This window comes from Lycium ferocissimum, chromosome 8 (genome assembly GCF_029784015.1).
Source record: "Lycium ferocissimum isolate CSIRO_LF1 chromosome 8, AGI_CSIRO_Lferr_CH_V1, whole genome shotgun sequence".
In the NCBI taxonomy this organism is placed as follows: Eukaryota; Viridiplantae; Streptophyta; class Magnoliopsida; order Solanales; family Solanaceae; genus Lycium; species Lycium ferocissimum.
The window spans coordinates 37,649,597-37,676,626 of NC_081349.1; the positions used below are offsets into that span (position 1 = coordinate 37,649,597).

At 33.4% G+C, this 27,030-nt stretch overlaps 1 protein-coding gene across 4 annotated transcripts; it reads left to right on the plus strand.

Moving 5' to 3' along the window:
* The first annotated feature begins 50 nt into the window (after window positions 1–50).
* Window positions 51–21,237, plus strand: LOC132068326 (folylpolyglutamate synthase). Of its 4 annotated transcripts, none has more exons than XM_059461895.1 (17): window positions 51–231; window positions 329–355; window positions 1,868–2,013; window positions 2,106–2,171; window positions 3,342–3,451; window positions 3,768–3,828; window positions 4,730–4,813; window positions 4,938–4,994; window positions 5,104–5,164; window positions 7,800–7,846; window positions 7,973–8,050; window positions 11,310–11,474; window positions 11,564–11,863; window positions 17,786–17,864; window positions 18,053–18,205; window positions 19,986–20,152; window positions 20,881–21,237. In XM_059461895.1, exons 1-17 carry the CDS (start codon window positions 60–62, stop codon window positions 20,938–20,940), a joined length of 1,833 nt encoding a protein of 610 aa, XP_059317878.1. In that variant the 5' UTR covers window positions 51–59; the 3' UTR covers window positions 20,941–21,237. The 4 variants fall into 4 exon arrangements, with proteins under 4 accessions (XP_059317878.1, XP_059317879.1, XP_059317881.1 ...); XM_059461896.1 differs by having other exon boundaries at window positions 52–231; window positions 19,992–20,152; XM_059461897.1 differs by lacking the exons at window positions 51–231; window positions 329–355; window positions 1,868–2,013; window positions 2,106–2,171 and having other exon boundaries at window positions 3,407–3,451; window positions 3,768–3,838.
* Window positions 21,238–27,030: the final 5,793 nt, after the last annotated feature.

Below are 27,030 nucleotides of genomic sequence, written 5' to 3' on the forward strand. Positions count from 1 at the left end.
CAAAAAAATATTCCTACTTAAGTACAGTACATAATGGTTACAACCGAATAAGATAGTGCATGGAAATTCTGGGAGCCAACTATAATTATAATCCATATTGTCCACTAGCCTTCAAATCCAATTATCAACCCAGTTTATCATCTTACTCCATTCAACATCCGCCACTTCTCAGTACTAAAACTCTGCTCCACCCACTAAGGCTACGTTTCACATCTCCATCTAACTTTTCTGGTTATTTCCCATTATATCAATCTCCATTTTCGTTTCATTTGTGTTTAATAACTCTTTCTTTTATTGCTGATTTTGATTCCCTGTTTTATTTGCTCAGGTTGTGTCCCCATCGAAATGTCACAAGGTACATGCCCTAATCTTAACTCCTTTCATTAAAAAAAAAATTCCTTTGATTTATTGTTTCCGCAAATTTTAGCGGCAGAGGCGGATCCAAGATTTGAAGTTTATGGATTTCTACTGCTACTTTATTATGTTAATATATACTAATAATAATTACTTCCTCCGTCTCAAAAAAATTGTCTTAGTTTGACTTGACACGAAGTTTAAGGAAAAAATGAAAAACTTTTGACATGTGTTATCCAAAGCAACCCTTAGATATTTATGTGGCTGTAAATAATCTCATAAAGTTATATTATTTCTAAATATAGAAATGGGCTGATCTTTTTGGGACGGAGGGAGTATAATAATTGAGTTCACAGTCAAATAACAGTCAAATATTCATAGACATTTAATGAATATTTTAAAATATATACGGGGTCTGAGCAAAAGCTACTGAGTTTCCCTGAACCGGTTGATAACACTGTAGAACTGCCCCTAATCATAGGCCCAAGCTCGAATTAACAGGAGGAGGATCGTGGTAGGTTGATGGGCAGAGGAAAAATTGAATCTTTTGAGATTTAGATACAGAGGAGTTTATATAATCGGCCCCAGTTTATTGGATGCATAGTTGATTTGTTGTTTCTGCAATCTCCCTCTATATGAGCTTCATAAGTCCAAGCTCGAATTAACGAGGAGCGTGGAGGTAGGTAGAGGCGGATCCAGTATTTGAAATTTATGGGATCCTATAGGGACTTCAAGAGTAATAATTGGGTTCACAGTCAAATATTTATAGATATTTAGTAAATGTTTTAATACATATACTCCTTCTGTCCCAATTTATGCGACTCTTATCGTTTTTCAAGATTCAAACTATGTAAAACTTTGACCAAAAAATATTTTAAAATGTAGTTTATCATTATATTGATATGAGAAAGATTGCAACTTACAGTATTTTTTGTATAATTTTTGAATATCTAGATTTTAATTTTAAAATATTGAGTTTATCTAATCCAATTTGGCTTAAAAAGTTAGTCAACTTGGCGCTCGGGAAGCGAAAAGTGCCACATAATTGGGACTGAGAGAGTATAAGGTTTGAGGAAAAGCTACCGGGTTTCCTGAACCCGCATCCAATATGGTGGATCCGCATCTGCGAGTAGGTTGATGGGCAGAGGAAAAATTGAATCTCTTGAGATTAGATACATAGGAGTTTATATAGTTGACCCCTATTAATTGGATGGGTTGATCTCATAGAGGTCACTCAACTAATAGTTATTAACTCAGAAAGTCATCTTTCTTCTTGATTCCAATTTCCTTCAACAAAGAGAGTGACTTTTTGAGATAGAAGCTATTAGTTGAGTGACCATCTGAGAAATCAACTCTTAATTGGATGCATAGTTGATTTATTGATTAATTGGTCTATTGTTTTTGCAGGAGTTATATACTTCAGATATGCAATTCTTTTACTGTTTTTTCTTTGATAATGATTAATTGTCTTTGTATGTCTATTTGTTCTGATTGGATTGGGTAATTGGTGAAGCTGGTGAAGGGAAGGATGATACAAAACCAACTCTTTCTCCATATGAAGAGGCAATGGAGGCGCTATCGTCATTGATCACAAAACGCAGTCGCGCTGATAAGAGCAATAAAGGGGATAAATATGAATTGCTCTTTGACTATGTCAAGGTTGTTTTTCTTGTTCTTTCCCTTTCCAGTGTTATAGGCTGGTTAGTTGTTGATATGGAGCTGAGTTATATCTCTACTAAAATGGGTCGCAGATACTGGAGCTAGAAGAGCCGATTAAGCAGATGAAGGTTATCCATGTGGCAGGTACAAAAGGAAAGGTAATGAGTCATATGGGCTCTAGTCTGCTATAGAGAGTGTCAATTTCTAATCTGTCACGACTCACGTCTTGATTGAATTTTTAAAATTTGAGTAATTGAGGTTTGTCTAACATGTCAAGCCATCATAGTGGACCTCATTGTTATCTCATTTCAAAAATGTTTCCATAATTCGGATTCCAATAGCTTTGGAAGAATATGTTGCACATTTGAACAACTTATGTTCCATGTCTTTTATTTTCAGTGCACTTCTCTAGTCGTTCTGCTCAAGCATCATCAGTTCTTTTAACAAGTATATCTTTTTTTTTTTCTTTCGTTCTTCTGTTTGCTTCTTTTTGTTTTATTCTTTTTATTACTCCCCTCGTCCCAATTTATGTGATATAGTTTGACTCTGCACGAAGTTTAAGAAAGAAAGGAAGACTTTTGAAACTTGTGGTCTAAAACAAGTCATAGATATTTGTGTGGTTCTAAATCATTTCATCAACGGTACAAGGGGAAGTTCTAAGTTAAATTATTTCTAAATATAGAAATGTATCATTCCTTTTGAGACAGACTAAAAAGGAAAGTGTATCACATATATTAGGACAGAGGGAGTAGTTATGTTCACTTCTCAGTGGACAGGGATTTCCAATTTCTTTATGTATTAATCCGTGTAACCAAATTCCTTCGAAATCCTAAACTATATGTATCAACTATCTTATGCTTACCCCTTTTGCCAATTGCAATTTTTGAATGAATTATCAAATTAACTTGCTGCAAGTCACTTTTAAGTTCTATAGCAATCTCTAGCTAAAAGTACTCTTGATATTAATCAGAATCAGGTTCAGTTGTACTGCTCTGAGATTGTAAAATAAAAATATCGGCAACTATGCTGATTTTTTTTTTTTTTAAATATAAGGATGCTCGTGGGCATAAGATGAATCCAGAATGGATATACTGTCTATTCTGTGGTAATTTCTATTTTTGATAATATTCTGCGGTAGTTTCTGTTAACACATTTTATCTACGTACGTTCCAGCAGCTGGGCTTGTATTGGATCCTTTAGTTGAAGCATTCTTCCAAAAGTTTTTCTGTCGATATGCTATAGTGTTACACCAGAAGCATGTTATTTTTCAACCTTTTTTACTAATGGTTTGTATCCCTGATTTTTCTTTTGTTATGGGTTTCATGAAGGGTTCAACTTGCGCCTTCTCAGAATCTATATTGCGCAACTGTGGCTTTCGTACTGGGCTTTTTACATCTCCTCACCTCATTGATGTTAGAGAAAGATTCCGATTGGATGGGTGAGTGAGTTTCCAGCACCGATGTTAGGATCATCATGTTCTAGATCAGTTAAAACTGAAAATTTCTTCCAATTTTATTTTGATAAAGAAACTTAACTTATTCCAATTGCTGTAAAATTTTGTTGGTCCTGTTGGAGTACTTGATTTTTAGTTTTATCAATCTCGGGTTGTGTGATTGGATGTTCATATAAGATATAAATTGCCAACAGTCTCTTGAAATAATATGTACTACTTTTCACCTGATGTCAAATTCCAATTTATAAGTTTATATTAATGCTCAGTTGGTAACTCTGTTATTAAACTTGGGTTCTTTCAGAATGGACATAAGTGAAGACAAGTTTTTGGCATATTTTTGGTGGTGCTTCGATAGATTCAAGGCGAGTAAAGGTTAATGTGTTCTTTGGAATGTTAACTTATTTGGTAACTCCATCCTCTGTTAAGTATTAGGGGCAATGATAGTTACATGGTAGTTCTCTTGCGGAATTAATATTTTGGATAAAACCTCAGAACACAAAGTAGTCGTTTTGAATGTTATTCATGAATCATTTGCCCATATGCAGGGGAATTCTTGCTTAATGAGTAGTGTTTGAATCTTAACCTGGATATTTGATAGATACTGTTTAAATATTCCAATACCGCGTGGTTATTCTACCTTGAGTTGCCAATGACAGTTATGCCTTTCTCTTCCTTTTGGCTAAGATCAAGAGTAGTCAATGACACTTGAGCGACTGTAGTGAAGCTCCTTCTTGATGCATGACCAAATCTTTTTCCGTCATTTGGACTTCATGCTAACTAATTCGAAATGCCAGCATAGGAGCAGACATAGAAATTACTGTCATTTCCAGTGTATTCCTTTTTCATCTTTCTTTGAGCCGAGGGTCTATCGGGAACAGCCTCTCTACCTTCTTAAGGTAGGGAACAGCCTCTCTACCTTCTCAAGGTAGGGTTAAGTTTTGCGTACACTCTACCCTCCCCAGACCCCACTCGTGAGATTACACTGGGTGGTTGTTGTTCCAGTGTATGTAATGGGTTGTCGGTTACATTACATTGTAGAAGTTAAATCTAAAATACATTTTTAAGTCTCTAGATGTGCAAAGCTGAGGATTGGAAGTATTATAGTCCACCATGCGTAGCATTTCAATAAGAACAAACAACATGGATTATTCCTGATTTTATTTTAACAGGTCTTGCATAACATCGTACTCTGGTCTCAGATCTCCTCAGCCTGATTTGACCTAGAATGTTTATATGAGGTGACTCTTGGTATTCCTTGTGTAGGAAAGAACCACTGATGAGGTCCCAATGCCCACTTACTTTCGCTTCCTTGCGCTACTAGCCTTCAAAATATTTGCAGCAGAGCAGGTGGGTCCTGGTGACTTTCCATGGCAAAATTGACAACCGAATATACATTCATTATTTTAAAAGTGAATTTTAAGTGTAGTTTTATCACAAGTAGTGAATTTTTCGTGCATTGTACTGGGAGCAGGTAGATGTTGCTATTTTGGAGGTTGGATTAGGAGGCAAATATGATGCAACAAATGTGGTACGTAGGCGACATATTGGACAATGTTTGTTACAGCGATCTATCCAAAACTTCAATCTATCAGTCATTTTTGGATATCCACTATGATGATGTGTGTTATTCTTTTCAGGTTGAGAATCCAGTTGTTTGTGGCATATCTTCACTAGGGTATGACCACATGGAGATTCTTGGTTAGTGTTTCTTCTTCATTAATTCTAGGCAACTGTTTTGTCTTAGTTTTATCGTCTAACTTCAGCAATGTCTAGTTTTTAGGATGATACAATTGAATCACAAATTTTAACATTAAATATGATTTGCTTCTTAACATTTGATTTTATCAATTTATTCCAGCACAAGTAGTCCTTCTGTTTACTTTGCCTATATTATACTTTTGCACAGGTGGAATCTAAAACTCTGAGGATGAGAAAGATTTCAAATGTTGGGACTAAATCGATGTTGGGTTAAATAATTAGGGACAAAAATTGGAATCTACCCCACAAGAGTTAATATAGAACATGAACAACATTGTCTTTAATTGGTATGTGGGCTTTGTCAGTTTATCCTGCTACGACCTAACTGTGCTAGCATACACAGAATCTACATAGCAACTATGGTTCTGCTAGTACTGCTTAACTACTCCTAAATCATTTAGGAAACAGAAATTGCTATATGTAGTCGTTACTATTCTCAAGTTTATGGTCCAAATGATTATTTCCTAAACTTTCTGCTGTGTAAAATTAGTGGAGCCAGAATGACCTATCAAAAAAACAAGAATTAGTGGAGCCCAGAATGCAGATTTCTAATTGGCTTACCGGTAACATGCAAGGTGTACAATCATGGGATATAGTAGATTTAAGGACAAGTGTGAATGATTAACTGAAGTAGGTGAAGAAGGGAATATATTTCTAGAAATTACTTTTACCTTGTTTTATCAGTTAAATAATGAACTGGATAGAAAGTGGTCAATGAAGTAGGTTGAGAACCATGAGGTCTCGGGTTCAATTGCCAGTGGAGGCAAAAACACTAGGTGATTTCTTACCGTTTGTGGATAGAGTTACCCGGTACCTTTACTTGTGGGAGGTAGGTGTGCCTCGTGGAATTAGTTGGGTGTGCGGAAGCTGGCCCGGACACCACGGTTATCAAAAAAAGGAAAAGAAATCATAAGTGGTTTTGAAAGTTCGGATGCATGAAGTAGAGAAGTGAGCAGGGAGACTTCTGAGTAGTTTAGGAAAATACTAACTTGCACTTATGGGCTGTTTAGGGGATTTCTAGGATGGTGAAGTACCCAAGAGTAAATTGGCGAATTTTGACTATTGGGATTGAAAATGTGATAAGGATAGAATGGCTGGTGAATACCAACTCAAAATTTGTTAAAAAGGAGAGTCCTCTCCTAATTAGAACCTATTCACCAGATAATTTGAGGAAAAGGATAGGGTTTGTGGTGTGCGATGGTATCCAAATATCAGACAATTTGAGGAAGAGTGTCACAAGATGGTGCTACTTATCAAACAAGGAAGGGGAGGATGATGCAGACCATTTATTGCTATTTATTATGTGTATATGGAGCAGCTTTGGAATCTTGCACTTACTTTGTTTGAGGTGACTTGGCTGATGCCCATGATGTAGCTGAAACAGTAATATGTTGGGGGATCACATAAGACTGACAAGTAGAACAACACAAGTTGGAAGAACATTCTACTATGTAGTGTTTGCACTATTGGGAACCATAGAAATTGAAGGTTGTTTTGGTGGGTGTGAGGGAGACTGTTGTTGCATAAGAAGTTTTTAGGAATTTATAATTTTTTTTGGATGTAAGAGAAAATTCCAGTTTATAGATGTGAGACAATGTTATGAAAATGGAGGTTGAGAGGCACTTACTTCTTCGGGAAATAGTTTTTGGCAAATGACACCATCTTGATGTGGTATCAATGGACTTTGATTGTTTTGTCATCTAAACCTAGAAAGGAGAGTTCCAGACAAGACCGTTCCGTCTGGCTTAGCTTAGTCATAGACATGAGTCCAAACTCGAATATCCCCCACAGGTGAGAAGTTAGTCCCATGTATGAAAACGCAACACTCTATTCACTAATTATGTTATCATAGACTGGTTATCTCGAAAACCCCCTTGACGAGTAAAGTGAAATCAATTTATCCCAAGGAACGAAGAAGAAAAAAACAACCACTCATCAGATACATGAAGTCTATAAAACTTAATAAACTTAAAAGTGACAGTAAAGCATGGCTAAGCATTTCTGTTTATTGTTGGACTGAACTTAATGATCTCCTGTGGTGTCACAATCCATATTTGACATGTAACAGAGTTACTCTAATTACCTTAAAGCTACATCGGTGGTGGGTATACTAGGTAAATAACTTCTGGTTTAAATTTTAATTGAATAAAGTGAGGATAATCACCTGCAGAAAGTTTTGTTAACTTAAAATTACAGAATGTGCTCTAAGGAAGCTGCTTTTGTACATATTCTTGTACTAGTGACTTGCATCATATGTTCCTTTTTTTTTTTTTTTTGGTTTTGGTTTTTGGTGTGGTTTTGGGGGGGGGGGGGGGGGGGGTCTTCTATAGAAATGTGTTATTAATTGAGTAGAACGTGCTCAAAAGTCTTCAGATGGCATCTACCTCGTAAAATGTTGCAAATGGCACTAAAGGTTTTTCTGCAAGCTTTGCTATTTAGATGTCTATCATACCTTCATTTACATTTAAATTTTAACCCAGATCTCTGTTGTGTTGATTTTATGATATTAACTTGGTGGAGTATCTTGATCTTGTCTTGATTGCTTCTATCATCATGCATGAACTACTATCACTAGGAAATACTCTTGGACAAATTGCTGGAGAAAAGGCAGGAATCTTCAAGGTTGGATGAAATATCACATCATAAATAATTGTGCCCCTTGCTTAAATACTGTCATCCTGTTTTAGGCTTTTCATTTCATGTCCTGTTTGTTTCTTTCTTCCTCATTTGTGTTTATGCTTGAAACAGCGAGGAGTGCCAGCCTTTACTGTTCCCCAGCCTGACGAAGCAATGCTTGTGCTTGAAGAGAAGGCTTCTGAGTTGGATGTAAGTAGAAATTTTCTCTTATATGATATACTAGTGTCATTTGGCCCAGGCTTAGAACTGACGTTAAAATTTTAATTTGTAGATATCTTTTAAACTTTTTTGCTTTTGCTGCTTTGTTTTTGTAATATCAATCTGATACTTCGAAAGACTTCTAAAATATTAAAGTACAAAAACGTACCTGGAAATTAAAGGAAAGTATTTTTCTTAGTTTATATATTAGATTTTTAAAAAAAAAAAAAAATCAAACATTTGAAAGCTCTTCTAGTTTCCATTTTACTTAAATTTTTTGAGATTAAAATCTCTGATGATCCAAATTGAGTTTTCATATGTTAAATTAATTTCATTTGTTTCTTTGAATTGAATCCATATTGGCTAACTTGTTTTATACCAAAGATATTACAGTATTCAATGTATGTCAAATATATTTGATGCGCAAATATTGTTGCATGATGAAATCAATAAAGTTAACTTACAAATAAATATAAATAATTAAAAGCCTTGATATTACAAGAATTTTTTGTAGATTCTTTCAAATTAAATCAGAAAAAAATACTGAAAAGTCAATAGAATTAATTGTTCTGACTTTAAGCTTTTTTTTACCTTCCAAAAGATGCATGTTAAAAAATAACATTTTTTACCTTTTCTTAATTTAATAAACCATTTTATGGAATCTACATTGTAATAACTTTTCATGTTAAACGTAACTATTTTATCCTAAACTATATAAAATATTGATTATCCGATATTTTGCAAAAAAATTTAATATTAAAGAAAAAAATAAAAAATATAATTTTTTGCAATTGTCTAGTATTATTACTGTCTGAAAATCAAATTGTAATTTCTTTAACTACATTATTTTTTCAAACATTTTCAGAATATATAAAACTAATATTTTATAGTAACTCTTTTAATATAGTAAATAAATTTTATTTTAATAGTGTGCCCACATAAATTTATTAATTAACTATCGTACTTCGGAATTCATTTTTTTGATTGAGAAGGAGGGACTGTGATTTACATTTTTGAAGTATTTAACAATGATATAAGTTATTTATATTTATTTTCTTAATTCAAAACTTAAACTTAAGTGAAATCCTTATAAATTACTTATGTTCGCCAGCATGTACGACATAAGGTTGTAGGAGAAAATTAAAAAGAAATTACTAAATGGACGAATAAAAAAATTAAAATAGCAAATGATAAATGGTAAATAACATTAATAAATAATAAATAGTATTATAAGAATAATATTTTAGTTCAATAATTAAGCCTATATTAAGATAGAATTGAATGACATGATAACTCTTTATGTGTCTATAATAAATTCTTATGGAAAAACATAATTTGAAACAAGTTTAATAATATTTCTACATAAAAGATTCAAATATGTATGAGTATGCTTTGAGGGGCCTCTATAACCTTTTTCATAATCATCATTTTTAGGGGCATGAATAAAGTCCTTAAAGTTTTCAAAATTTACCAAAATGTGTGAAGATTCACAAAGCCATTAAAATTTTAATTAGGGGTAAAAAAAAAAAAAAAAAAAAAAAAAAATTCATGTGAAGACTACAAAAAATGGGTATTCTCCCTTATATATAGTAGTAAAAGTAAAGTAATGAAAAGTAGACAATAAAATTAAAATAAATTTGGGACCTAGAAGTAATTAATTGAAAAGGTTAACATTAAATTGGAAACTTTTGTGAGGACTACAAATACCCCTTGATTGTCCCTTATATATAGTAGTAAAGTGTTAGGTGCCTTATGGTTCTAATGGTTATACCCTATTCTCAACTCTGACCTTGCACTTTAAATTTCATCACTGGAACCTTTTGTTTTGAGGGACTTGCAGCTGGCACTTTAAGCAGCTGCCGGTTGAAGTCTACAGGATATTTTCAAATAAGCCATTTAAACAAAAGAACCTAAAGAGGAGCAGAACTTAAAATAAAAAAGTGACGAATGATCTGTTTTTAAAGAATGTCATCGTCTCCCTGGGTCCCTCCTCAACCAGATAGGTATAACAGAAGTAACATTCTCCCTCAACAAACCTCTCACAACCTTCCCTTCCTTCAAATCTCCCTTCATTGCCACCAACTTGGGCCAAATTCAGCTGCCAAGAGTTAAAAGATAAAAAGCCAAAGTATTGAATGTCAAACATGAGAACAATGTGATGGCTGTGTTAATTGGTAAGATATATTACTGGACAATTCTAATAACTGAGAAGGATGAAGCACACGGAAGTGATGTAGTTGGGGAATGTCTTTTTATCTGCAGCATACTGTGAGCTTTAAATATTGCCAACTTTTTCTCTGATAGAACTTAATATGTCAAAAGGAGACCTTTTTAGTTTTGGTTCCACTCTTTTTGAACTATAATTTTGCAACGTCACTTTTAAACTGTGACTGTTGCAAACTTAGACAACACAAATAGGGCATGTGATATCACTTGTCCCTTCCTGTTACTTTGTATAGCACTTGCTGCAAGTCACCGGAATGTCTAATTTGGCCAAAATGGACAAAGAATTTCATTGTTACATGGTTTAGATTTTGTGCAACCCACTTGAGCATCAAGTCTGAAATTATTATGATCTTTCTAGTTCAGAATCTCGTGTAGTTCTTATTTATGTAAAGAAAATTATCTTCAGGTTGTCAAGCATGCCTTTAATGAAAGTAGATCACGCAGGAGCTTCAGTTCAGATCAATGTAAAAATTTTGTGTCTCGAGCTTAAGCATGAGTTGAGGATTTGGAAAATGAAAGCATAGTTGTAACCAATTAGGTAGCTGTAGGTATAAATTTAATGTTTGTATCAGGCAGAAAGTCTTCGCTTTTGTAATTGGTTGCAAAAAGTATTGTGATGACTCTTAAGCAACTTGAGACTATTTATATTTGGTGTTCAAGTCGATTGACCTGTGGAGTTCCATTAGATCAGCAACTAAGGTTACAATATCTTAGCTCAAAGGTGAGAGGAACAAAAAGTGGCAGTAACTAGTTTACTTGCTGACATCCAAGGGGGACTTCATCTAAATACATTAACTGGATGAATAGAACTGTCTTTCAAGTTGGACAGAATGGTACTGAAATGAAAGGTCAGTGTGGGATTCATGTAAGGGAGAGCTCATGTCAGAAATATCTTATCAACTTTTCCTTCATTTAAAGGAAGGAATAAATTTTCATCTTTGATCTATGGTCAACTTTCCTTCTTAACAGGAACAGAATTATGTTAAGAAGTTTCTTATTGATGTTAACATGTATTGTTGTGCAGGTACATCTTGAAGTAGCTGCTCCACTTGATGCCAGCGTGCTGAGTGGTTTACATCTTGGGCTAGAGGGTGAGCACCAATATATAAATGCTGGTCTTGCCATTGCATTATGCTCTACTTGGCTACAGAGAACCGGCCACAGTGAAGTTAATTACCTAAAAGATATGGTAAATGATATCTCATGCATGTTCTATACACCGTATTCCTCTTTTCCCTACTCTTAATTTCATTCTTTTGTTTCCCCCCTTCTAAGTAGACACATCTACCTGAGCAATTTGTGAAAGGGCTAGCAACAGCTGCTTTACAAGGCCGTGCTCAAATTGTGCCTGACCAACTCATAGAGAGTGAAAGCTTAGGGGAACTTGTGTTCTACTTGGATGGTGCCCATAGTCCTGAAAGCATGGATGTATGTGCCAAATGGTTTTCACTGGCGATCAGAGGAGACTACAAGCAGCACAATTCCTCTGCCAGTAATACTGGACATAATGAATTGGAAACCTCGCATGATTCCGTAGAGATTAGCCATCATGAAGCATCCAAGAAAAGCGCAACACAAGTAAGCTTATCTCAATTTCATTAGAAGGATTTCTTGTATGCTACTTTGGACTGCATGCTGCTTTTAGAGTTTGAATTTTGAAGACATGAGCTTTTCTTGAGTTCAATACATAAGTCGAATCATTGAACAGAGCTGAAGTTTCTTTATCATATCTCTCTATAGTATAAAGTTGAATTAACCAGAGAGTAAGCACATATAGGAAGGACATTGTTCTACACTCAGTTATGATTTTTTTTTTCTTCTTTTGAAATGCTGATTACATTATTAGTATTAGTATTAGTATTAGTATTAGTATTATTAGCATAACCTGCAGGACCGCACTTCGGGATGGTGCTACAGAGGGACTTTTACTTGGTCAATAAGTTGTCCAATTCATAACAAGTCCAACAACAGCCCTAAACGCCACCTCGGCTTAGCTGGCACAACAACAGGATCACCGCCTGAATCTGAATAGTCCGCCTGGGTTATTCTCTGCCTGACCTCGGTACCATCCTTGGTGAATCCTTGCTAATTAAAGCATTTTCACCATAATACCTAGTAGTCTAGTATGACATAGTTCAACACAAGGTGTTTAGCCTATCATTTAGGCTAAATATGAATATCTAATATAAAATAAAACAAAATAAAAGAAAATAAAATTACCTTATTTATGGATGTTGTGCTAAGCAGAGATGGATGTATATCAAACAACAAACTTTTAGTTAGAGAGTGATTTTACAAGAGAGAGAAGGGGTTTTTTATCAACCTGCCTTCTATCTACAACAAAGGATCCTTTTATAACGGATCATCGTAAAAACGACAAAATTAAAAGATAAGAATGGACGACAAGTTTGGCCGACAAAGAAAAGAAAAAGCTACAACTTTTAAAAGTAAAAGTACAATAATTAAAAAAAACAAAATACTTTTCTTTATTAAAGATATGCTTTATAAAAGCATATTCTTATGGTAGGATCAACTTATCACTTCATCTTTGATTTTCCTCGATCTTTTGCTGAGCTGGAAGATTCTTCCTGTTGGCTTTTGAATTGGGCCAAGAATTGTGAAAAATCCTCAGTATTATCAGGACTCTGAGATTCTCCAGCTAAACATGTTTGTTCTGCATCTTAGTCTGGAGGCCGAGGAACTAATATAGGAACAGGCAGAGGCACTGTCCTTGCCCAAATGGGCAATCAAAGGCTCATAGCCGCCAATATTGCAGGATCTTCTAGTAATAACAAGGAAGACATCACATATCAACAATATCTGGATTTTATAAAATCCCAGAAGAAGAAGGATAATATGCCACCTTCGTATTCTGATGCCCTCACTGAATATGATAATGAGGACACAGACTCATATGATAAAAATGAGCATAGAGAGTTAATAATTCTCCTTGAAAATGAAGACCTTCGATGGAAGGATGAACCTTGGCAAATAATGCAAAGGTATTTTGATACAACGTCATACGCTAATTATACTTATAAGTATAGAATGAATTATCAGCTATAGAATGAATTATCAGCTGATTCTTCCTTCCCTAGGATCAGCAGAATTCCAACATTTTTATCCTGCTAATAGCAGAAAAGTCTATAACTTTTCAAAAATTATTATAAAAAAGGTTTTTTCTCCAACAGAATGGGGAATAAGTACTCTCAAGGAAAAGGATTATATCCATCCTGAGCAGAAGATCCCTGTAAAATTTAATTATTGGAATTATGTTGAAGGCTTTAATAAAGTCCTTTTATATGAAAATAATAATAGAAAACATTCATGGTTTATTAAAATATGTGCCAATGTTTATAAGCAAGGCATTCCAAATTGGTTTTGTCAATGGTGGATTCATTATGGTCCAACCGTTCAAATTTTACCTGAGCCCTTCAAAAGTTTATATACTGAATGGGTTGAAGTTTCTCCCAAGATAATAGACTTGGAAACAAATAATACATTTTTTGATGGAATTGCTAATATGTATTTTTTCATTGCATTTTCTATCCCATAGATTATGAAATGATCTGTGGAAGTGGGTTATACCCCGCAAATATATACCATGTCTTCACAGAATTTTTTATACTAAATTCTGGAAGAAATTAATTCAGAAATCTACTGATGGCACTATCCCTGGCCAAGAGTTAATAGACCAAGTTAAAGCCACTATAGCCAACTATAGAGACTCAATTAATTCGGACAAGACAATTATGAAATTCCGATCCTTTCCGGCCAAGACATCGCGAAGGATTCAAATGAAAAAAGGAGTTATATCTCAAGAAGAAATCATAGCAGCGGGAAATTCTAGACTAAGATGCAGAACAAACATGTTTAGCCGGAGAATATCGGAGTCCTGATAATACTGAGGATTTTTCACAATTCTTGGCCCGATTCAAAAGCCAACAGGAAGAATCTTCCAGCTCAGCAAAAGATCGGGGAAAATAAAATATGAAGTGATAAGCTGACACCACCACAAGAATCTGCTTTTATAAAGCATATCTTTAATAAAGAAAAGTATTTTTTTTTTTTTTAATTATTGTACTTTTACTTTTAAAAGTTGTAGCTTTTTCTTTTCTTTGTTGGCCAAAATTGTTGGCCATTCTTATCTTTTAATTTTGTCGTTTTTAAGATGATCCGTTATAAAAGGATCCTTTGTTGTAGATAGAAGGCAGGTTGATAAAAACCCCCTTCTCTCTCTAGTAAAAATACTCTCTAAATAAAAGTTTGCTGTTTGATATACATCCATCTCTGCTGAGCACAACATCCATAAATTAGGTAATTTTATTTTGTTTTATTTTAAATTACATATTCATATTTAGCCTAAATGATAGGCTAAACACCTTGTGTTGAACTATGCCATACTAGACTAATAGGTATTATGGTGAAAATGCTTTAATTAGCAAGGATTCACCAAGGATGGTACTGAAGTCAGGCAGAGAATAACCCAAAGTGACTATTGATTCAAAGCGTGATCTCTTTGTTGTTGTGCCCGCTGGGCCGAGGTGGCGTTTGCGGTATTATTGTTGGACTTGTTCTGAATTGGACAACCTTCTTGCCAGGGTTATTGACCTAGTAAAAGTCCCTCTGTAGCACCATCTCGAAGTGCGGTCTTGCAGGTTATGGTATCAGAGCCATGGTACACAGTAGTAATAGGTGTTATAAGTTCAACACACTTCTTCTTAATGAATATCATTAGGAGTAAATATACTATGAAAAATAGTAAAAAAGAGGAATATGATATGCATCAGCAATTAGATCTGCTTAATAAGTGGGCTATTCCTAAAATTCAGCCTAGATTAATGTATCAAATGGGTACTTTTGAGAAATTAGGTCTCAAGCAAGTGGTAAAAACCACTGAAGAAACTATTACGGTTGATAGTGACCATGCCATCTTTAGATTATTATCTGAAAGTGACTTAGCCCCTTATAGGGAAACCCATAGATTCATGCATATTGATTTAGTATAGGTTGCATTCAAGCCACTTACATTAAGAGGCTTGCCAAAAAGCTTTATAGCAGCTTTAAGAGACATTAGAAACCAAAATTGGAAAAAATTCCTCATAGGGACAGTTCAAACCAGTTTGGCATATGGTCCTGTATATTTTAATGCTTATCCTAATTTATGTGTATCTTTGCGGACGAGAGAATTCTTTAAACGCTTTAATATTGAGTGTTAAATTACATGGCTATGATTATATGCCCGGTATTGAAGTTATATGTATTTCTTATAGAATATATTTTAAACCATTATATACTATGAATCTTATGTGTAAAATTATGGATTTCAAAAATGAAACTATTTTGATAGAAACTAACTTTGGTAAATCCAAAGTTGTTGTAGACCTATTAAATGGGATGAAATTGGTTTTCCCAAAGAGTGGGTCATAGAAGGAGCTGCTCCTCCCCAAAATAATTTAAATACTGATATTACTGAAATTGAGCAGGCCCCAGATGGGACTATTAAATTAAGGTTCGCAGAACCAAAATCTTTATTAGATAAAGCTGAAAGTCATAGCATCAGCACTAGATCTAGACTGACTAGATCAAATTCTTCATATCATTCGTATATTTCACCAGTTGATTATATTGTTCAGTCTTCATGTAGAGCTTCTACTTCTCAAATCAGAGAAACTGATAATAATAGAGTCAGCAGTCTCAAAATTGATCAAGATAATATCGAATTGACCGAGTCAGATATGGATTTTCGTCATATTTAATGGATCAAGACCATAAAATTGATTTTAGTCGGGGATCACCCGCAAGAGCTAAGATTAGTGCAAAATTTTTTACACCCAGATGGGAACCATTTAGAAAATGATTTTTTTGCTAGTTTTAATAATAACGAAACAACAGTTTTTCAAGAAGAATTTTATAAAGATCTTTCCAAAGCCAATAAGATTATATCTTTTGTTCCTTGGTTTATGGCTAAACATGTTGGAAATTATATTTCTGTCTTAGAACGAGAATATAGATTGACTAATGGAGAAATTATTAATACAGTATTTCCTCCACAACAGTCTTTTCAAATTGGTAAGGATGATAAAGTCCTTCATTTTGCAGCTTTTTCAAAATTATTTGAAACCGATACTTTGCAGGTTACTGCTAGGCATATTAATAATATGCTGAAACAACAAAATTATGCCAATATCTACATGAATATTTTGGGTGAACAAATTCTTTCACTACATGATAGAATTGACAAACTATTTTCCGAAATTGGAAAATTACATGATTCTGCTATCCTTAAAGGAAAAAAGCAGGAAACCATAGTCACCCCTAGTATACAACCTTCACCTGAAATCAAAGATTTTAAGTTAAAACCTTTTTCAGAATTAGAGCAAATGCTTGATGAAAAATTCAAAGGTTTACAAATTCGTAGCAGAGGATGATGACTTCTCCGATCAGGATTATAAGACCAAAGTATCGGAAGAAATAAATAAAGTATCACAGGCCTATGCTGTAAAGCCTCAGCAAAGGATGTTCTATTATCCTCGCCTTACTCCTCAAAATGTTCTACTTGAAGAACATGAGCATATTATTACCAATAGTTATAGTGGTAAGGAAATATATGAATGGAATATAGATGGTTATAGTGAGAGGCAAATTTACTCTATGATACATAGAATGCTAATGTATAGTACAATTTGCAAAGCTAATAAAAATAATGAGCGGAATATTGCTGAAATGATTGTTGCTGGTTTTATTGGTCAATTGAAAGGTTGGTGGGATAATTATTTAACCCAAGAACAGCGTGGTAATATTCTAAATGCTATCAAGCTAGAACAAGGAACGGAAGGATCTGTTCAGGTACCAAATGTTGTTTATACACTAGTTATTAATATTATAGAACATTTCTCAGGAAGATGGTATGACAATAGTGAAACTATTAGAACCTTGCTTCAAAATCTGAGATGCAAAACCCTTACCTCATTTAGGTGGTACAAGGATGTATTCCTTAGTAGGGTTATGGAATTACCCGAATGTAATGACGTTCATTGGAAGTCCAAATTTATAGATGGATTGCCTAGCCTATTTGCTAAAAGAGTTAGAAAAGCTCTTAGGAGAGGAGAAGCTAGCATCAATTATGATGCCTTATGGTAAGTTAATAGGAATATGTATGCAAGAAGGTTTATCCTTATGCAATGAGATTAAGCTGAATCAGCAAATTAAGAGACATGGTCTAAATGAAAGACAACAATTAGGAGAATTTTGTGGACAATTTGGCATGGACATTCCACAATGCCCTTTTAGAATTTCAAAAAATTATGAATGATATTTTTATGCCCTATAGCAATTTTATCATTGTTTATATAGATGATATCTTAGCATTTTCAAATGCTATAGAAATGCATTTTAAACATTTTGATATATTCAAGAAATTATTATTCAAAATGGGTTGGTTTATTATTATTATTATTATTTGCACTGCTAAATCTGAGAGTGTTGTCAAACCTGCAGTTCTTACTCTTCAACTGTATGTCAGTGAGGGATCCTGAATTACTTCTTCCAAGGCTGATGAGGGCGTGTGCTAGTCATGGTAATTACTTGGACGTAGTCAATCTTACTGTTGAGTCCTTTTGATAATTAGCAAGGATAAAATTCTTGAAATCTTGTGGTCATCTCATGCTGAATGATATTTGATAATATAGCCTGGTGAGCTTATAATGGTTTTTTTTCGCAACTTTTTATGTAGTTCAGGATTTGACATTGAGTCTAATATTTCAGGAGTCCACTTCCAGAAAGCACTCTTTGTACCTAACATATCAGTATACTACAAGGTGGGTGCAAGTGCCTCATCGCCAACTGATACTCAAGTTGATCTCTCATGGCAGTTGACTCTACAAAGAATATGGGAAAACCTTGTTCATGGGGAAAAAGGTTAGAAGTCATATTGAACTATAATCAACATTTTAGTAGTTAGTATTTTGGAGGCTAATAACTTCTCATAATTAACAAATGTCATGGAACTAATTTGGTTCCACATTCCATGATTAATATCTCTGAGACTGATAGTATTTTCTGAAAGAATCCCTTTATATTAGTAGAAAAGTTGCAGGCATTTCAGGGGTGGAGGCACGTTAGATGAAGCGGTGTCACACGACACCGCTTCATCGGAAAAATGTTGCTGAGTATGCATACGAAAAATTGCAAAACCATAAATACCATTAAATGTCGCTGCTTAACAAAAACCACTTCCTAGTATACTGTTTAAGAGCCTCTCTCACTTGATAAAGGTCCAGGGTTCGATTCTCCAACGGACACGTAATTTTGCAAAGTTTAAAGCCCTTTTTTAATTAAAAAATGGAGCTTGTAAGGATTGAACTCATGACTTTTTGTTTAAAAATGGAGCTCGTAAGCATTGAATTCTGGACAGATACTAGAGACCAATGGGCCAAAGTCAGTTCATATGTATAAAAAATTAAAAATAAAAATAAAGTATTATATAATGTTACAAATTTGTTTATTTGTTCAATTCTTTAAATTTAGACACCGCTTGTAAAACATTATGCGTACGCCATTGAGGCATTTTTAATTTCATGATACGATTCTTCTCCGCATGATGTGCAATATCGATCTGATTCGTTGTAATTTTTTGTTATTAGTGCCAACAGTTCTGTTATTTTGTCTTTTTTGTAAAAGGCTGAATATACTCTTTTCTATTTTGTAAAAGGCTGAATATACTCTTTCTATAGATGCACAAAGTTGGAAAAGAATAGATAGACGAAGTTTTTTAAAATGGGTTTCTCAGTCGTGATCATCTTAGGTTGGTAGGTACTGGTACATCAGGAAATACTACAAGTCTGATTCATACTATATATTTTTTGTCCTTGAAATTTAACCATCATACTTGTTATTGAGAGTGAGCTATGACGGAAATATCTTGTATTTAGCTAATTCAAGTGGGTTTACTTTTAAGATTTACTAGAAAAAAATTCTAGTATCCTGGCTGTTTCCTTTTATTTGCGTACCTTGACCATGTCTAATACTTTATCACCTCCTAGAAAATGCACCTCAACCAGTAGATATGTTTAATGAGTAAACTTACCTTATTCTCATAATTATGGATAGCTTTACTCTTTATTGTTAAGATCATAACAGTGCCAAAATGAAGATTGAGGTTTTTTTTTTTTCCAGTAAGAGGAGACCTGATCCACACTCTTTTCCCTTGGTACAGAGGAAGAATTGCATATCTGTTTATACATGCTATGGAAGTCATTTTCTGTCATATCTCCAACCATACTGTTTGAAACATGCAGGACAGTGACTAACAATCCCGTTATATGTCTTCAAGTATGATGTGGACATCATTGTTGAATGAGTTAGAGAAATGTCGTTTAGGGGTCATATTGAGCAACAATCTGCTTTAGTGTTCCTTTTACCCTTTTTTATTGGACCTCTTATAAACTAATAGGGTGACTAATCTTTCTGCATGCTTATGTACATTGAATTATATAGCGTACTGGTATCAATTAGATAAAACTGTCATTCCACGTGTCTGCTATCATCTTATTTATCTGTATAGAAGTCCAAATATTGCCACAAGTGTGAGGAGATTGTCGTTACGGATGGAGTTAATGGTTTTTTAAACACCTCCCTGGAAATAGAAGCATAATTAACTGCTAAATGATAAGTCGTGCGCTTAATTGAGCCTATTTAGTTACAGGAAATGATGTGAATAATACAGACCATACACACGAAGAAGTAACAGATGATGCAGAGAAAGGAGCTCGAAGTTGTGAGAACAGCAAAGTGTTTCCTTCACTCCCTGTAGCAATAAATTGGCTTAGGGACACTGTTCGTAAAAACCGATCTGGTCGTTCCCAGGTAATGCCGAATCATGTGTGCTTAATGTACATCAATGAATAGGACAGTGTTTTGTCTCACTATTAGAAGGAAATGACTTTTTATTGCTTACGAGAGAACTCTATGACATACTTGACCTGAAAATTGTAGCAGTCAAATACCATTCCCTCCGCCCTCCATCCCAATTGAGTTTTCACTTTCCTTTTTGTCTTGCGGTAAAGTAATGTTCATTTCTATAAGTAACACCTCTACTTGTGTAACACCAAATATTATCATTGGATTCACTTTTAGCATCGGCTAAGCAACTTTTCACCTTGCCTATTTATGAGAATTAAAATGTAACTTTTCACCTTAATTACCTTGTCTATATATTCTCTTAATAATGATCATGGAAGTCAAAAGTGGACACTTTTTATGGCAAATTAAGTAATAGACAAATAGAATTTCAGGCAAAAAAAACTCTTATTAAGGTCCTTGTTGCACAACAGTTTCTTGTTTGTTATTATTATCAATATTACTGAGAAAGCAGTACTTATTGCTCAGATTTTCGTTCTAGAGATCGTTTTCACTTATCCAATATGCATGCAAGAAAATCTTACTAGTTGTAAAAGATATGTACTCTTGGTCTGACATAAATTTAACTTGTCATTTTTTGTTGTTGTAAAATATTAGTCCTTCAGCACTGTCTGACTCGACTGTCTGACTCTCCGTATATAGCAAACTAGTTGATGTTTCTCTTGTTTGTCTAGGTCCTGGTGACAGGGTCTTTACATCTCGTGGGTGATGTTCTGAGATTAGTCAAGAAGTGAGCTGCTAGCAATGTCTAATTGTAATCCCTCTGTTTCCAATTCATTCTTGCTTCTGATGATTCAATGGAGAACGCGGAAGACATGATAGATTTGTTTTCTGTTTACTACACTGAAGCATCAACCTCTTAGTTATACCAGGCTCCAGTTGATCCTCAGCTCCCATGTTCTTGGTCAGAAGTCGTGGAGATTGATCTTTTATGTACAACTGCATTTCATGTGTATTTTTTCCGACTTTACCAAAGCATATAGCATGATTTTTTGAAAATTGTTCAATTACAATTGTCATATTTTTCCCAAGTTACCTGTTCTTTGCATGAGAAATCTTTTCAGGGACCAGCAGTACGTATGTGCATTGATATTCGTATTTACAAAAAGTAGATGCAGTTCACGATGCATAAGTTAATAAGGAAAATGAAATACAAAATACACATTAATTTACACTGATAAATGATAACAATTGTGTTAACTACATGTACACAGTATTGGTCTAACCTTAGACAAATGCCTTCTTATTGTGTGGGTCTTCCCAGGGGCGAATTTGTGCATAAATTTTGGGTCACGTGAACACATGGTCACTCGACTAAATTCGATATATTACGTGTATAATTCTGAAAATATATCTAATATAAACTAAAGGAACACATGGTCAAAATAGGCTGAGTGGAGCACTGGGTAAATGCTATGTTTACATCCTCAAGGTCACGGGTTCAATCCCCAACTCTTGCACGTTTTTGCTATTATTTTCTAAAGCTGCCTTTTGACCTTCTTTTTTATATTATTAACCAAGTAAAAAACGTATTTTTATTTTATATTGCATAATCTACAAGTCCCAAAAAGCAAAAAAAAAAATGGGATAATCTACAAATGTCACTATAAAATTTTATATCTTATCTTAAAACGCAAATTCAACGGTCTTCTCGTTATTACTCATATTAGAGTTCCCTCATCTTTGAAATCTAGATTTCGATTTTGAGAATTTTGCTTTTCGTATTCATTTTTGGGTCTTCTCGTTATTATTTTTTTTTTTTTTTTTTTTTTTTTCTTATATTAGATTAGACACCCTCCCCCTAGTTTAATCATCTTGAAATAGGTTCATCCCGGTTATCTCTGAATTGCTCGATTTTGAGAATTTTGTTTTCGTATTCATTTTACAAGACCAACACGGTTGAATAAAAATCTCGAGTTAGAAGAGGCGATTCTTTTAATAAACAGGTATTTGCGCAGTAGGAAAGGCCTGAAATTGGAGTCGGAGCCTAAAGGGTATAAAATATTTACAAGAGGATGAGTTCACCTTGATTTTTTTTTTTTTTTTTTGAAAAAAAGAAGCAAAAATGCATTTAGTAGGGTTCAATCCCATGATTAACGTGTTAAGTCAATATTTTATTAAACCCGACACTTAACGAGTTCGGATTTCATTTTAGGGGTTGAAAAGGTGCCCGAAGTTTTGTTTGAAAAAACTTATGTTTTTTTAGTTTAATCATGTGTTGAAGATTGTTAATATTAGATATATTTTAAGAATTATATACATAATATACCGATAGTTTAGTTCGATAAGTTTTGATAATGTGATTTCAGCGTGACCGATAAAACATTTTTTGAATATAAATATAATTCTAAAAAATATAGAAAAACTAGTTGAACACGAGGCTTTTTCCTCCCTAGTTGGAATAACAGTTTTCATTGAACATCTCCTTCCTATTGTACCTACTTATGAAACGAGTCCCTCTTTCATTTGCTAAAGAAGATGCAGTTGGTAGATGGATCAATATACTTTTGATGGTTAGTTCAATGAATAAAAATCTCGAGTTAGAAGCATCGCTAGGGAAACAATTTCAATTTATTCGGTTTTCTGTTCACCTATGTTTTTGTTTTTTAGTTTCAGATTCTTTTAATATGTCACATTGGCTAGTATTTGCAGAGTAGGAAAAGGCACAGCTTGGGCAGCGCACTAGGATTGCGTAGAAGAGAGGATGATAATTTTAGTGTTCAAACATCATAAATCAACTTCACTTTGAACTTGGTTAGTTCACGTGTTTCTTTTATTGAGATAAATATAATTTTACGTGAAGAAAAAGGATATCTACAAACATACAATATTTTAATGAAGAATAAATACGCTGAATTTCAATCTTTTAGTGTTTAACAGGTCATGAGGAACATTGGTTAATAAATTGACGGAACAGAATTAGTAGAAGTTTAGAATCTTTATCTAATTTGTTTGGGGGAATTTTTTCTAGGTAAACGAGTATAAAGGAATGTTCAAATTCTGCTGGTCAATAAAAAATATTATTAAAGAGCAACAAATAATTAGTTAGAGTCATCCTAAACGCCATTATATTTTGCTTATCGATTGTTTTTAAAAAGTGATACTTCATAGTGAAAGAGGTCACTTTATCCTAAAAATATCCCAAATTATTCGGTTTGGCTTGGAGTTTGGCACTTAGTCACTAGTTAGTGAACTTTGATTATTTTTGTGAGGTATGGTATAGTGATTTAGTTGATTATCAGTATAAGAATAAATTTGTGTTTGATTACTTATCACCTTGATTCTTTTTTTTAACAAACGAGGATAATCTTTTTTAAGATATATACATTTAAATGGGGCTCAAATCCATGATCATGATCAAATGAACAATGCATTTGACCTGTTGGACTAGGAATTGCGCAACATCCACTATAGTGTCAATTAACGACATATCTATATGTCAATTTTTGATAATGTATATATATATAGTATAATTCTCCGACCAAGCGGTAACTAATCCTTTTGCTCCATAAAAGAAAACTTTAGTCGCTTTAAATGTTTACACCAATTTACATTAATTAATTTGTTGTGCTCAAATGATAAATTAAGATTAAAATATATACTCTCTCCGCCTCAAGTTATCTGTCGTGTTTTTTAAAAATAGTTGTCTCAAATTATTTGTCGTTTTAGAAGTTCAAGACAAAATTAATTATTGTTTCCTCATTTTACCCTTAGTAGTAATTGTATTGAAGAATACAAACACCTCAATTATGTAATGATGATATGATTCTTTAAATACCAATAAAAGGTAAAATAGTTAAAAACCCCTGCTAATAATTTTTTTAAGGGACTTGTAAAAGAAAATCACGACAGATAATTTGAGTCGGAGGGAGTATAAACTATCAATAACTAAGTAATGAAGTAAATATAAAAGACATCTGCCATGTATTAATTGGTATGACATAAACTAAAAGGGTGAAAAAAATTCTAACTTTTGGTATAGAATGTGCATGGCGCTTGGACAACGCAAAAAGTTGCAGAAATTAACCCCTTTTTCAATCCAGTCCATAATGTCTCCCTACACTGCTCCCCCACTAAGACGAAAAGAGAGAAAAATTTAACGTAAAATCTGATCCCAATTGAAGATTTTCTTGGGAAAGAGAATAAAAAGAAAACGGATTTTTGTATTACTGAAGAAAGAAAAAAGCTGCACAATAATTAATATATTTCATATTAGTATCAGAACTTTAACTTTAATATATTGCATATCAGTCTCGGAACATGCACACGATTTATTTATAGTAACGGTTGAAGAAAAGAATAATAAGAAAGGAAGTTAATAGAATCTGTTGGTTTGTTATTACACAGTTTCTGACAAAAGATGAAACTTGCAGTAATATTTAAAATTCAACCACTACTTGAAATAATAAATTGGTAAAATTGTTTAATTAATCAGGACTCAATTTGCAGCCACTAAATCCTGATGTCAGCCTTTGAAAAAAAATTGTACTCCCTCTGTTCCAATTTACGTGAAGGGGTTTGACTGAATACAGATTTTAGGAATGAAAGGAAGACATATAAACTTGCAGTGATCTAAAGTAAGTCTTACATATTTGTGTGACTATAAATAATTTCATTTAATAAAAATGAATAGATCGAAATCAAATTGTTACTAAATATAAAAACGTATCATTCTATTTGAGACTAACTAACATGTAAAGAGTTTCATAAAATTGACAGGGAGACAATAGTAAATATGTACTCGTACGTAACTAAGAAGCTACTTTAATTTATTTTACCCTTATATGCCTGACAACAAGTGAGTGCCAACAATTTATGCCTTTACTCTTTTTAATCACCCAATCAAGATTAAGGTTTCCACTAAAAAAGAATATTATGATTTGATTAAGTAATTGATAATATTGGACTTTTAATAGTTGTGATGACAACAGTAAAGAAGAGAGTACTGATTCGAATAGACAGATCTTAGATTAACTTTTTTAACGCATAAAATCGCTGGAAGAATAACTCAGTAAAGTTGCTGATCAAAAAGCCAAAAGAAAGAAAAACAGCTAGTAGATGAGGCACAATTCTCTAAGTTTCATCTTTAACTTGTGCTCTTTTAACCAAAAAAAAAAAAAGGGGGGAAAGGGTCAAAAATGACCCTGCTTTAAAAGAAATTTAAAATATCATCAGTTACAAATTTGAGTAAAAAGTACTCATCCCGTCATTAAAGTTTTCAAATATACCCCTCACTTATCAATATAAGATTGGATATTCTTTAAGAATAGTCATTAATTAGTTTGAAGTGGTTCAAATTAAAGACTATATATGACGTCCACTTTTAAAACAAAAAAGCAGTTAAGTGGTTATATAGAATTAGTCTTTGATTGTATATAATGAATCAAGATGAGAGCTGACTGCCGAGAATAGAAATTAATAATTATTTTGAGTTCGAATCTTGAAAATAAAATCGTTTTGTTAGGGAGCATTTTACATCTTAAGGTAAAATTTCCTGATGCAAATTCTGGTTAGCCCAAAAGCAGATAACGAACACTTATGAAAAACAAAACAAAACAAAAAAAAATGTATATATATAAATACATAACATCAAGCGAGGTACAAAAAAGTTGCAAAAAAAAAAAAATGTTTGTGTAGAGAAAATGATCTCAAGTAATTAATATTTGATAAACCGATCATGCAGGAAGAGGGAATTTTTAGTGTTAGCCTCTAATTAATGAATCAATATTGGTACAAAATGATAAGACAAAAATATTGAAGAACACGACTCAAATCAAGAATCTCAAATACTGTACATTTGGAGTTGAAATGCTGGCTAACTCCTTGGAGAGTTCAAGATACCTAAACTAACAAGAAATGATATTATAATAGTCCTCACTATACTACATGTTAATGTGAGACCGTTAATTGCTTGGCTTGAATGATTCTTCGCACAATATACTTTATATACACCGTTAGTATAAAAAATATTATATTGTAGGTCAATTTTACCGGCTATAACAAATAAACTGTCTTATTTTCAAGATTACATATCTCATATTTTAATTAATGGAGGTTTAACTGTAAACTATGTTGTTTGTATTCTTCAAAAATGCATCTGGGTGTGGGTCGGATCCTTTAAGAATGATGTATTATAAGAGGACTCGACATGTGTATGTTACTATTTTTAAAAAGTTCGAATAATATAGCATAATAATTTTTTTTGAATGACTTGATAGTATAAATAATTTTTTCGACGATGAATATAACTTTCTTTTGTAATTAGAATATTTCTTAATGATTTTTGATATGGATAGGGGCTTGGAGATATGATATTCGTTTTAGTTCTTCATAACTTTTAATTTACATAACGGAAAAGGGCCAAAATATCTCTGTCTTATCGGAAAAGGGATCAAATATCTTGCATTATAATTTGGGCCAAATATCTACTTTGTTATCTTTTTGGTTGGATATCTGCCTCATTTTAAGGAGACTCTTGATATTATCATCACTGTTGGTCTATTTTAAAATGTCCTTTAATCAATAAAAATCCAACTCATAACCCGTATCTAATAAAAAAATCCATACCCATACCGGTATCCAATTAAAATGAAATCTTTGCTCCTCCTTCGCCGCCGGTCCATTTCATCAAAGCTTTCATCTTTATGCATTTGCATTTTGCTATACTTTTGCTTTTTTTCCATCAATCAAAATCCAATTCTTCTTCCACTTCAGCAAATCTTTCAGCTCTCTGCTTTTACTATGCTACTGTGTTGTTTATTATCAATTGGATGGACTTTTTTTCCCATTCAATATTTTCAGCTTGAACAAACTTTTCAACTTTA

What these genes read in the sequence shown, in the direction of transcription:
- LOC132068326 (XM_059461895.1), top strand. Translation starts at nt 60, where the DNA reads ATGGAAATTCTGGGAGCCAACTATAATTATAATCCATATTGTCCACTA. An exon ending in TTAATTACCTAAAAGATATG is followed by an intron (nt 11,475 to 11,563) that starts GTAAATGATATC and finishes CCTTCTAAGTAG; the next exon opens with ACACATCTACCTGAGCAATT. An exon ending in CCTTGTTCATGGGGAAAAAG is followed by an intron (nt 18,206 to 19,985) that starts GTTAGAAGTCAT and finishes GAGCCTATTTAG; the next exon opens with TTACAGGAAATGATGTGAAT.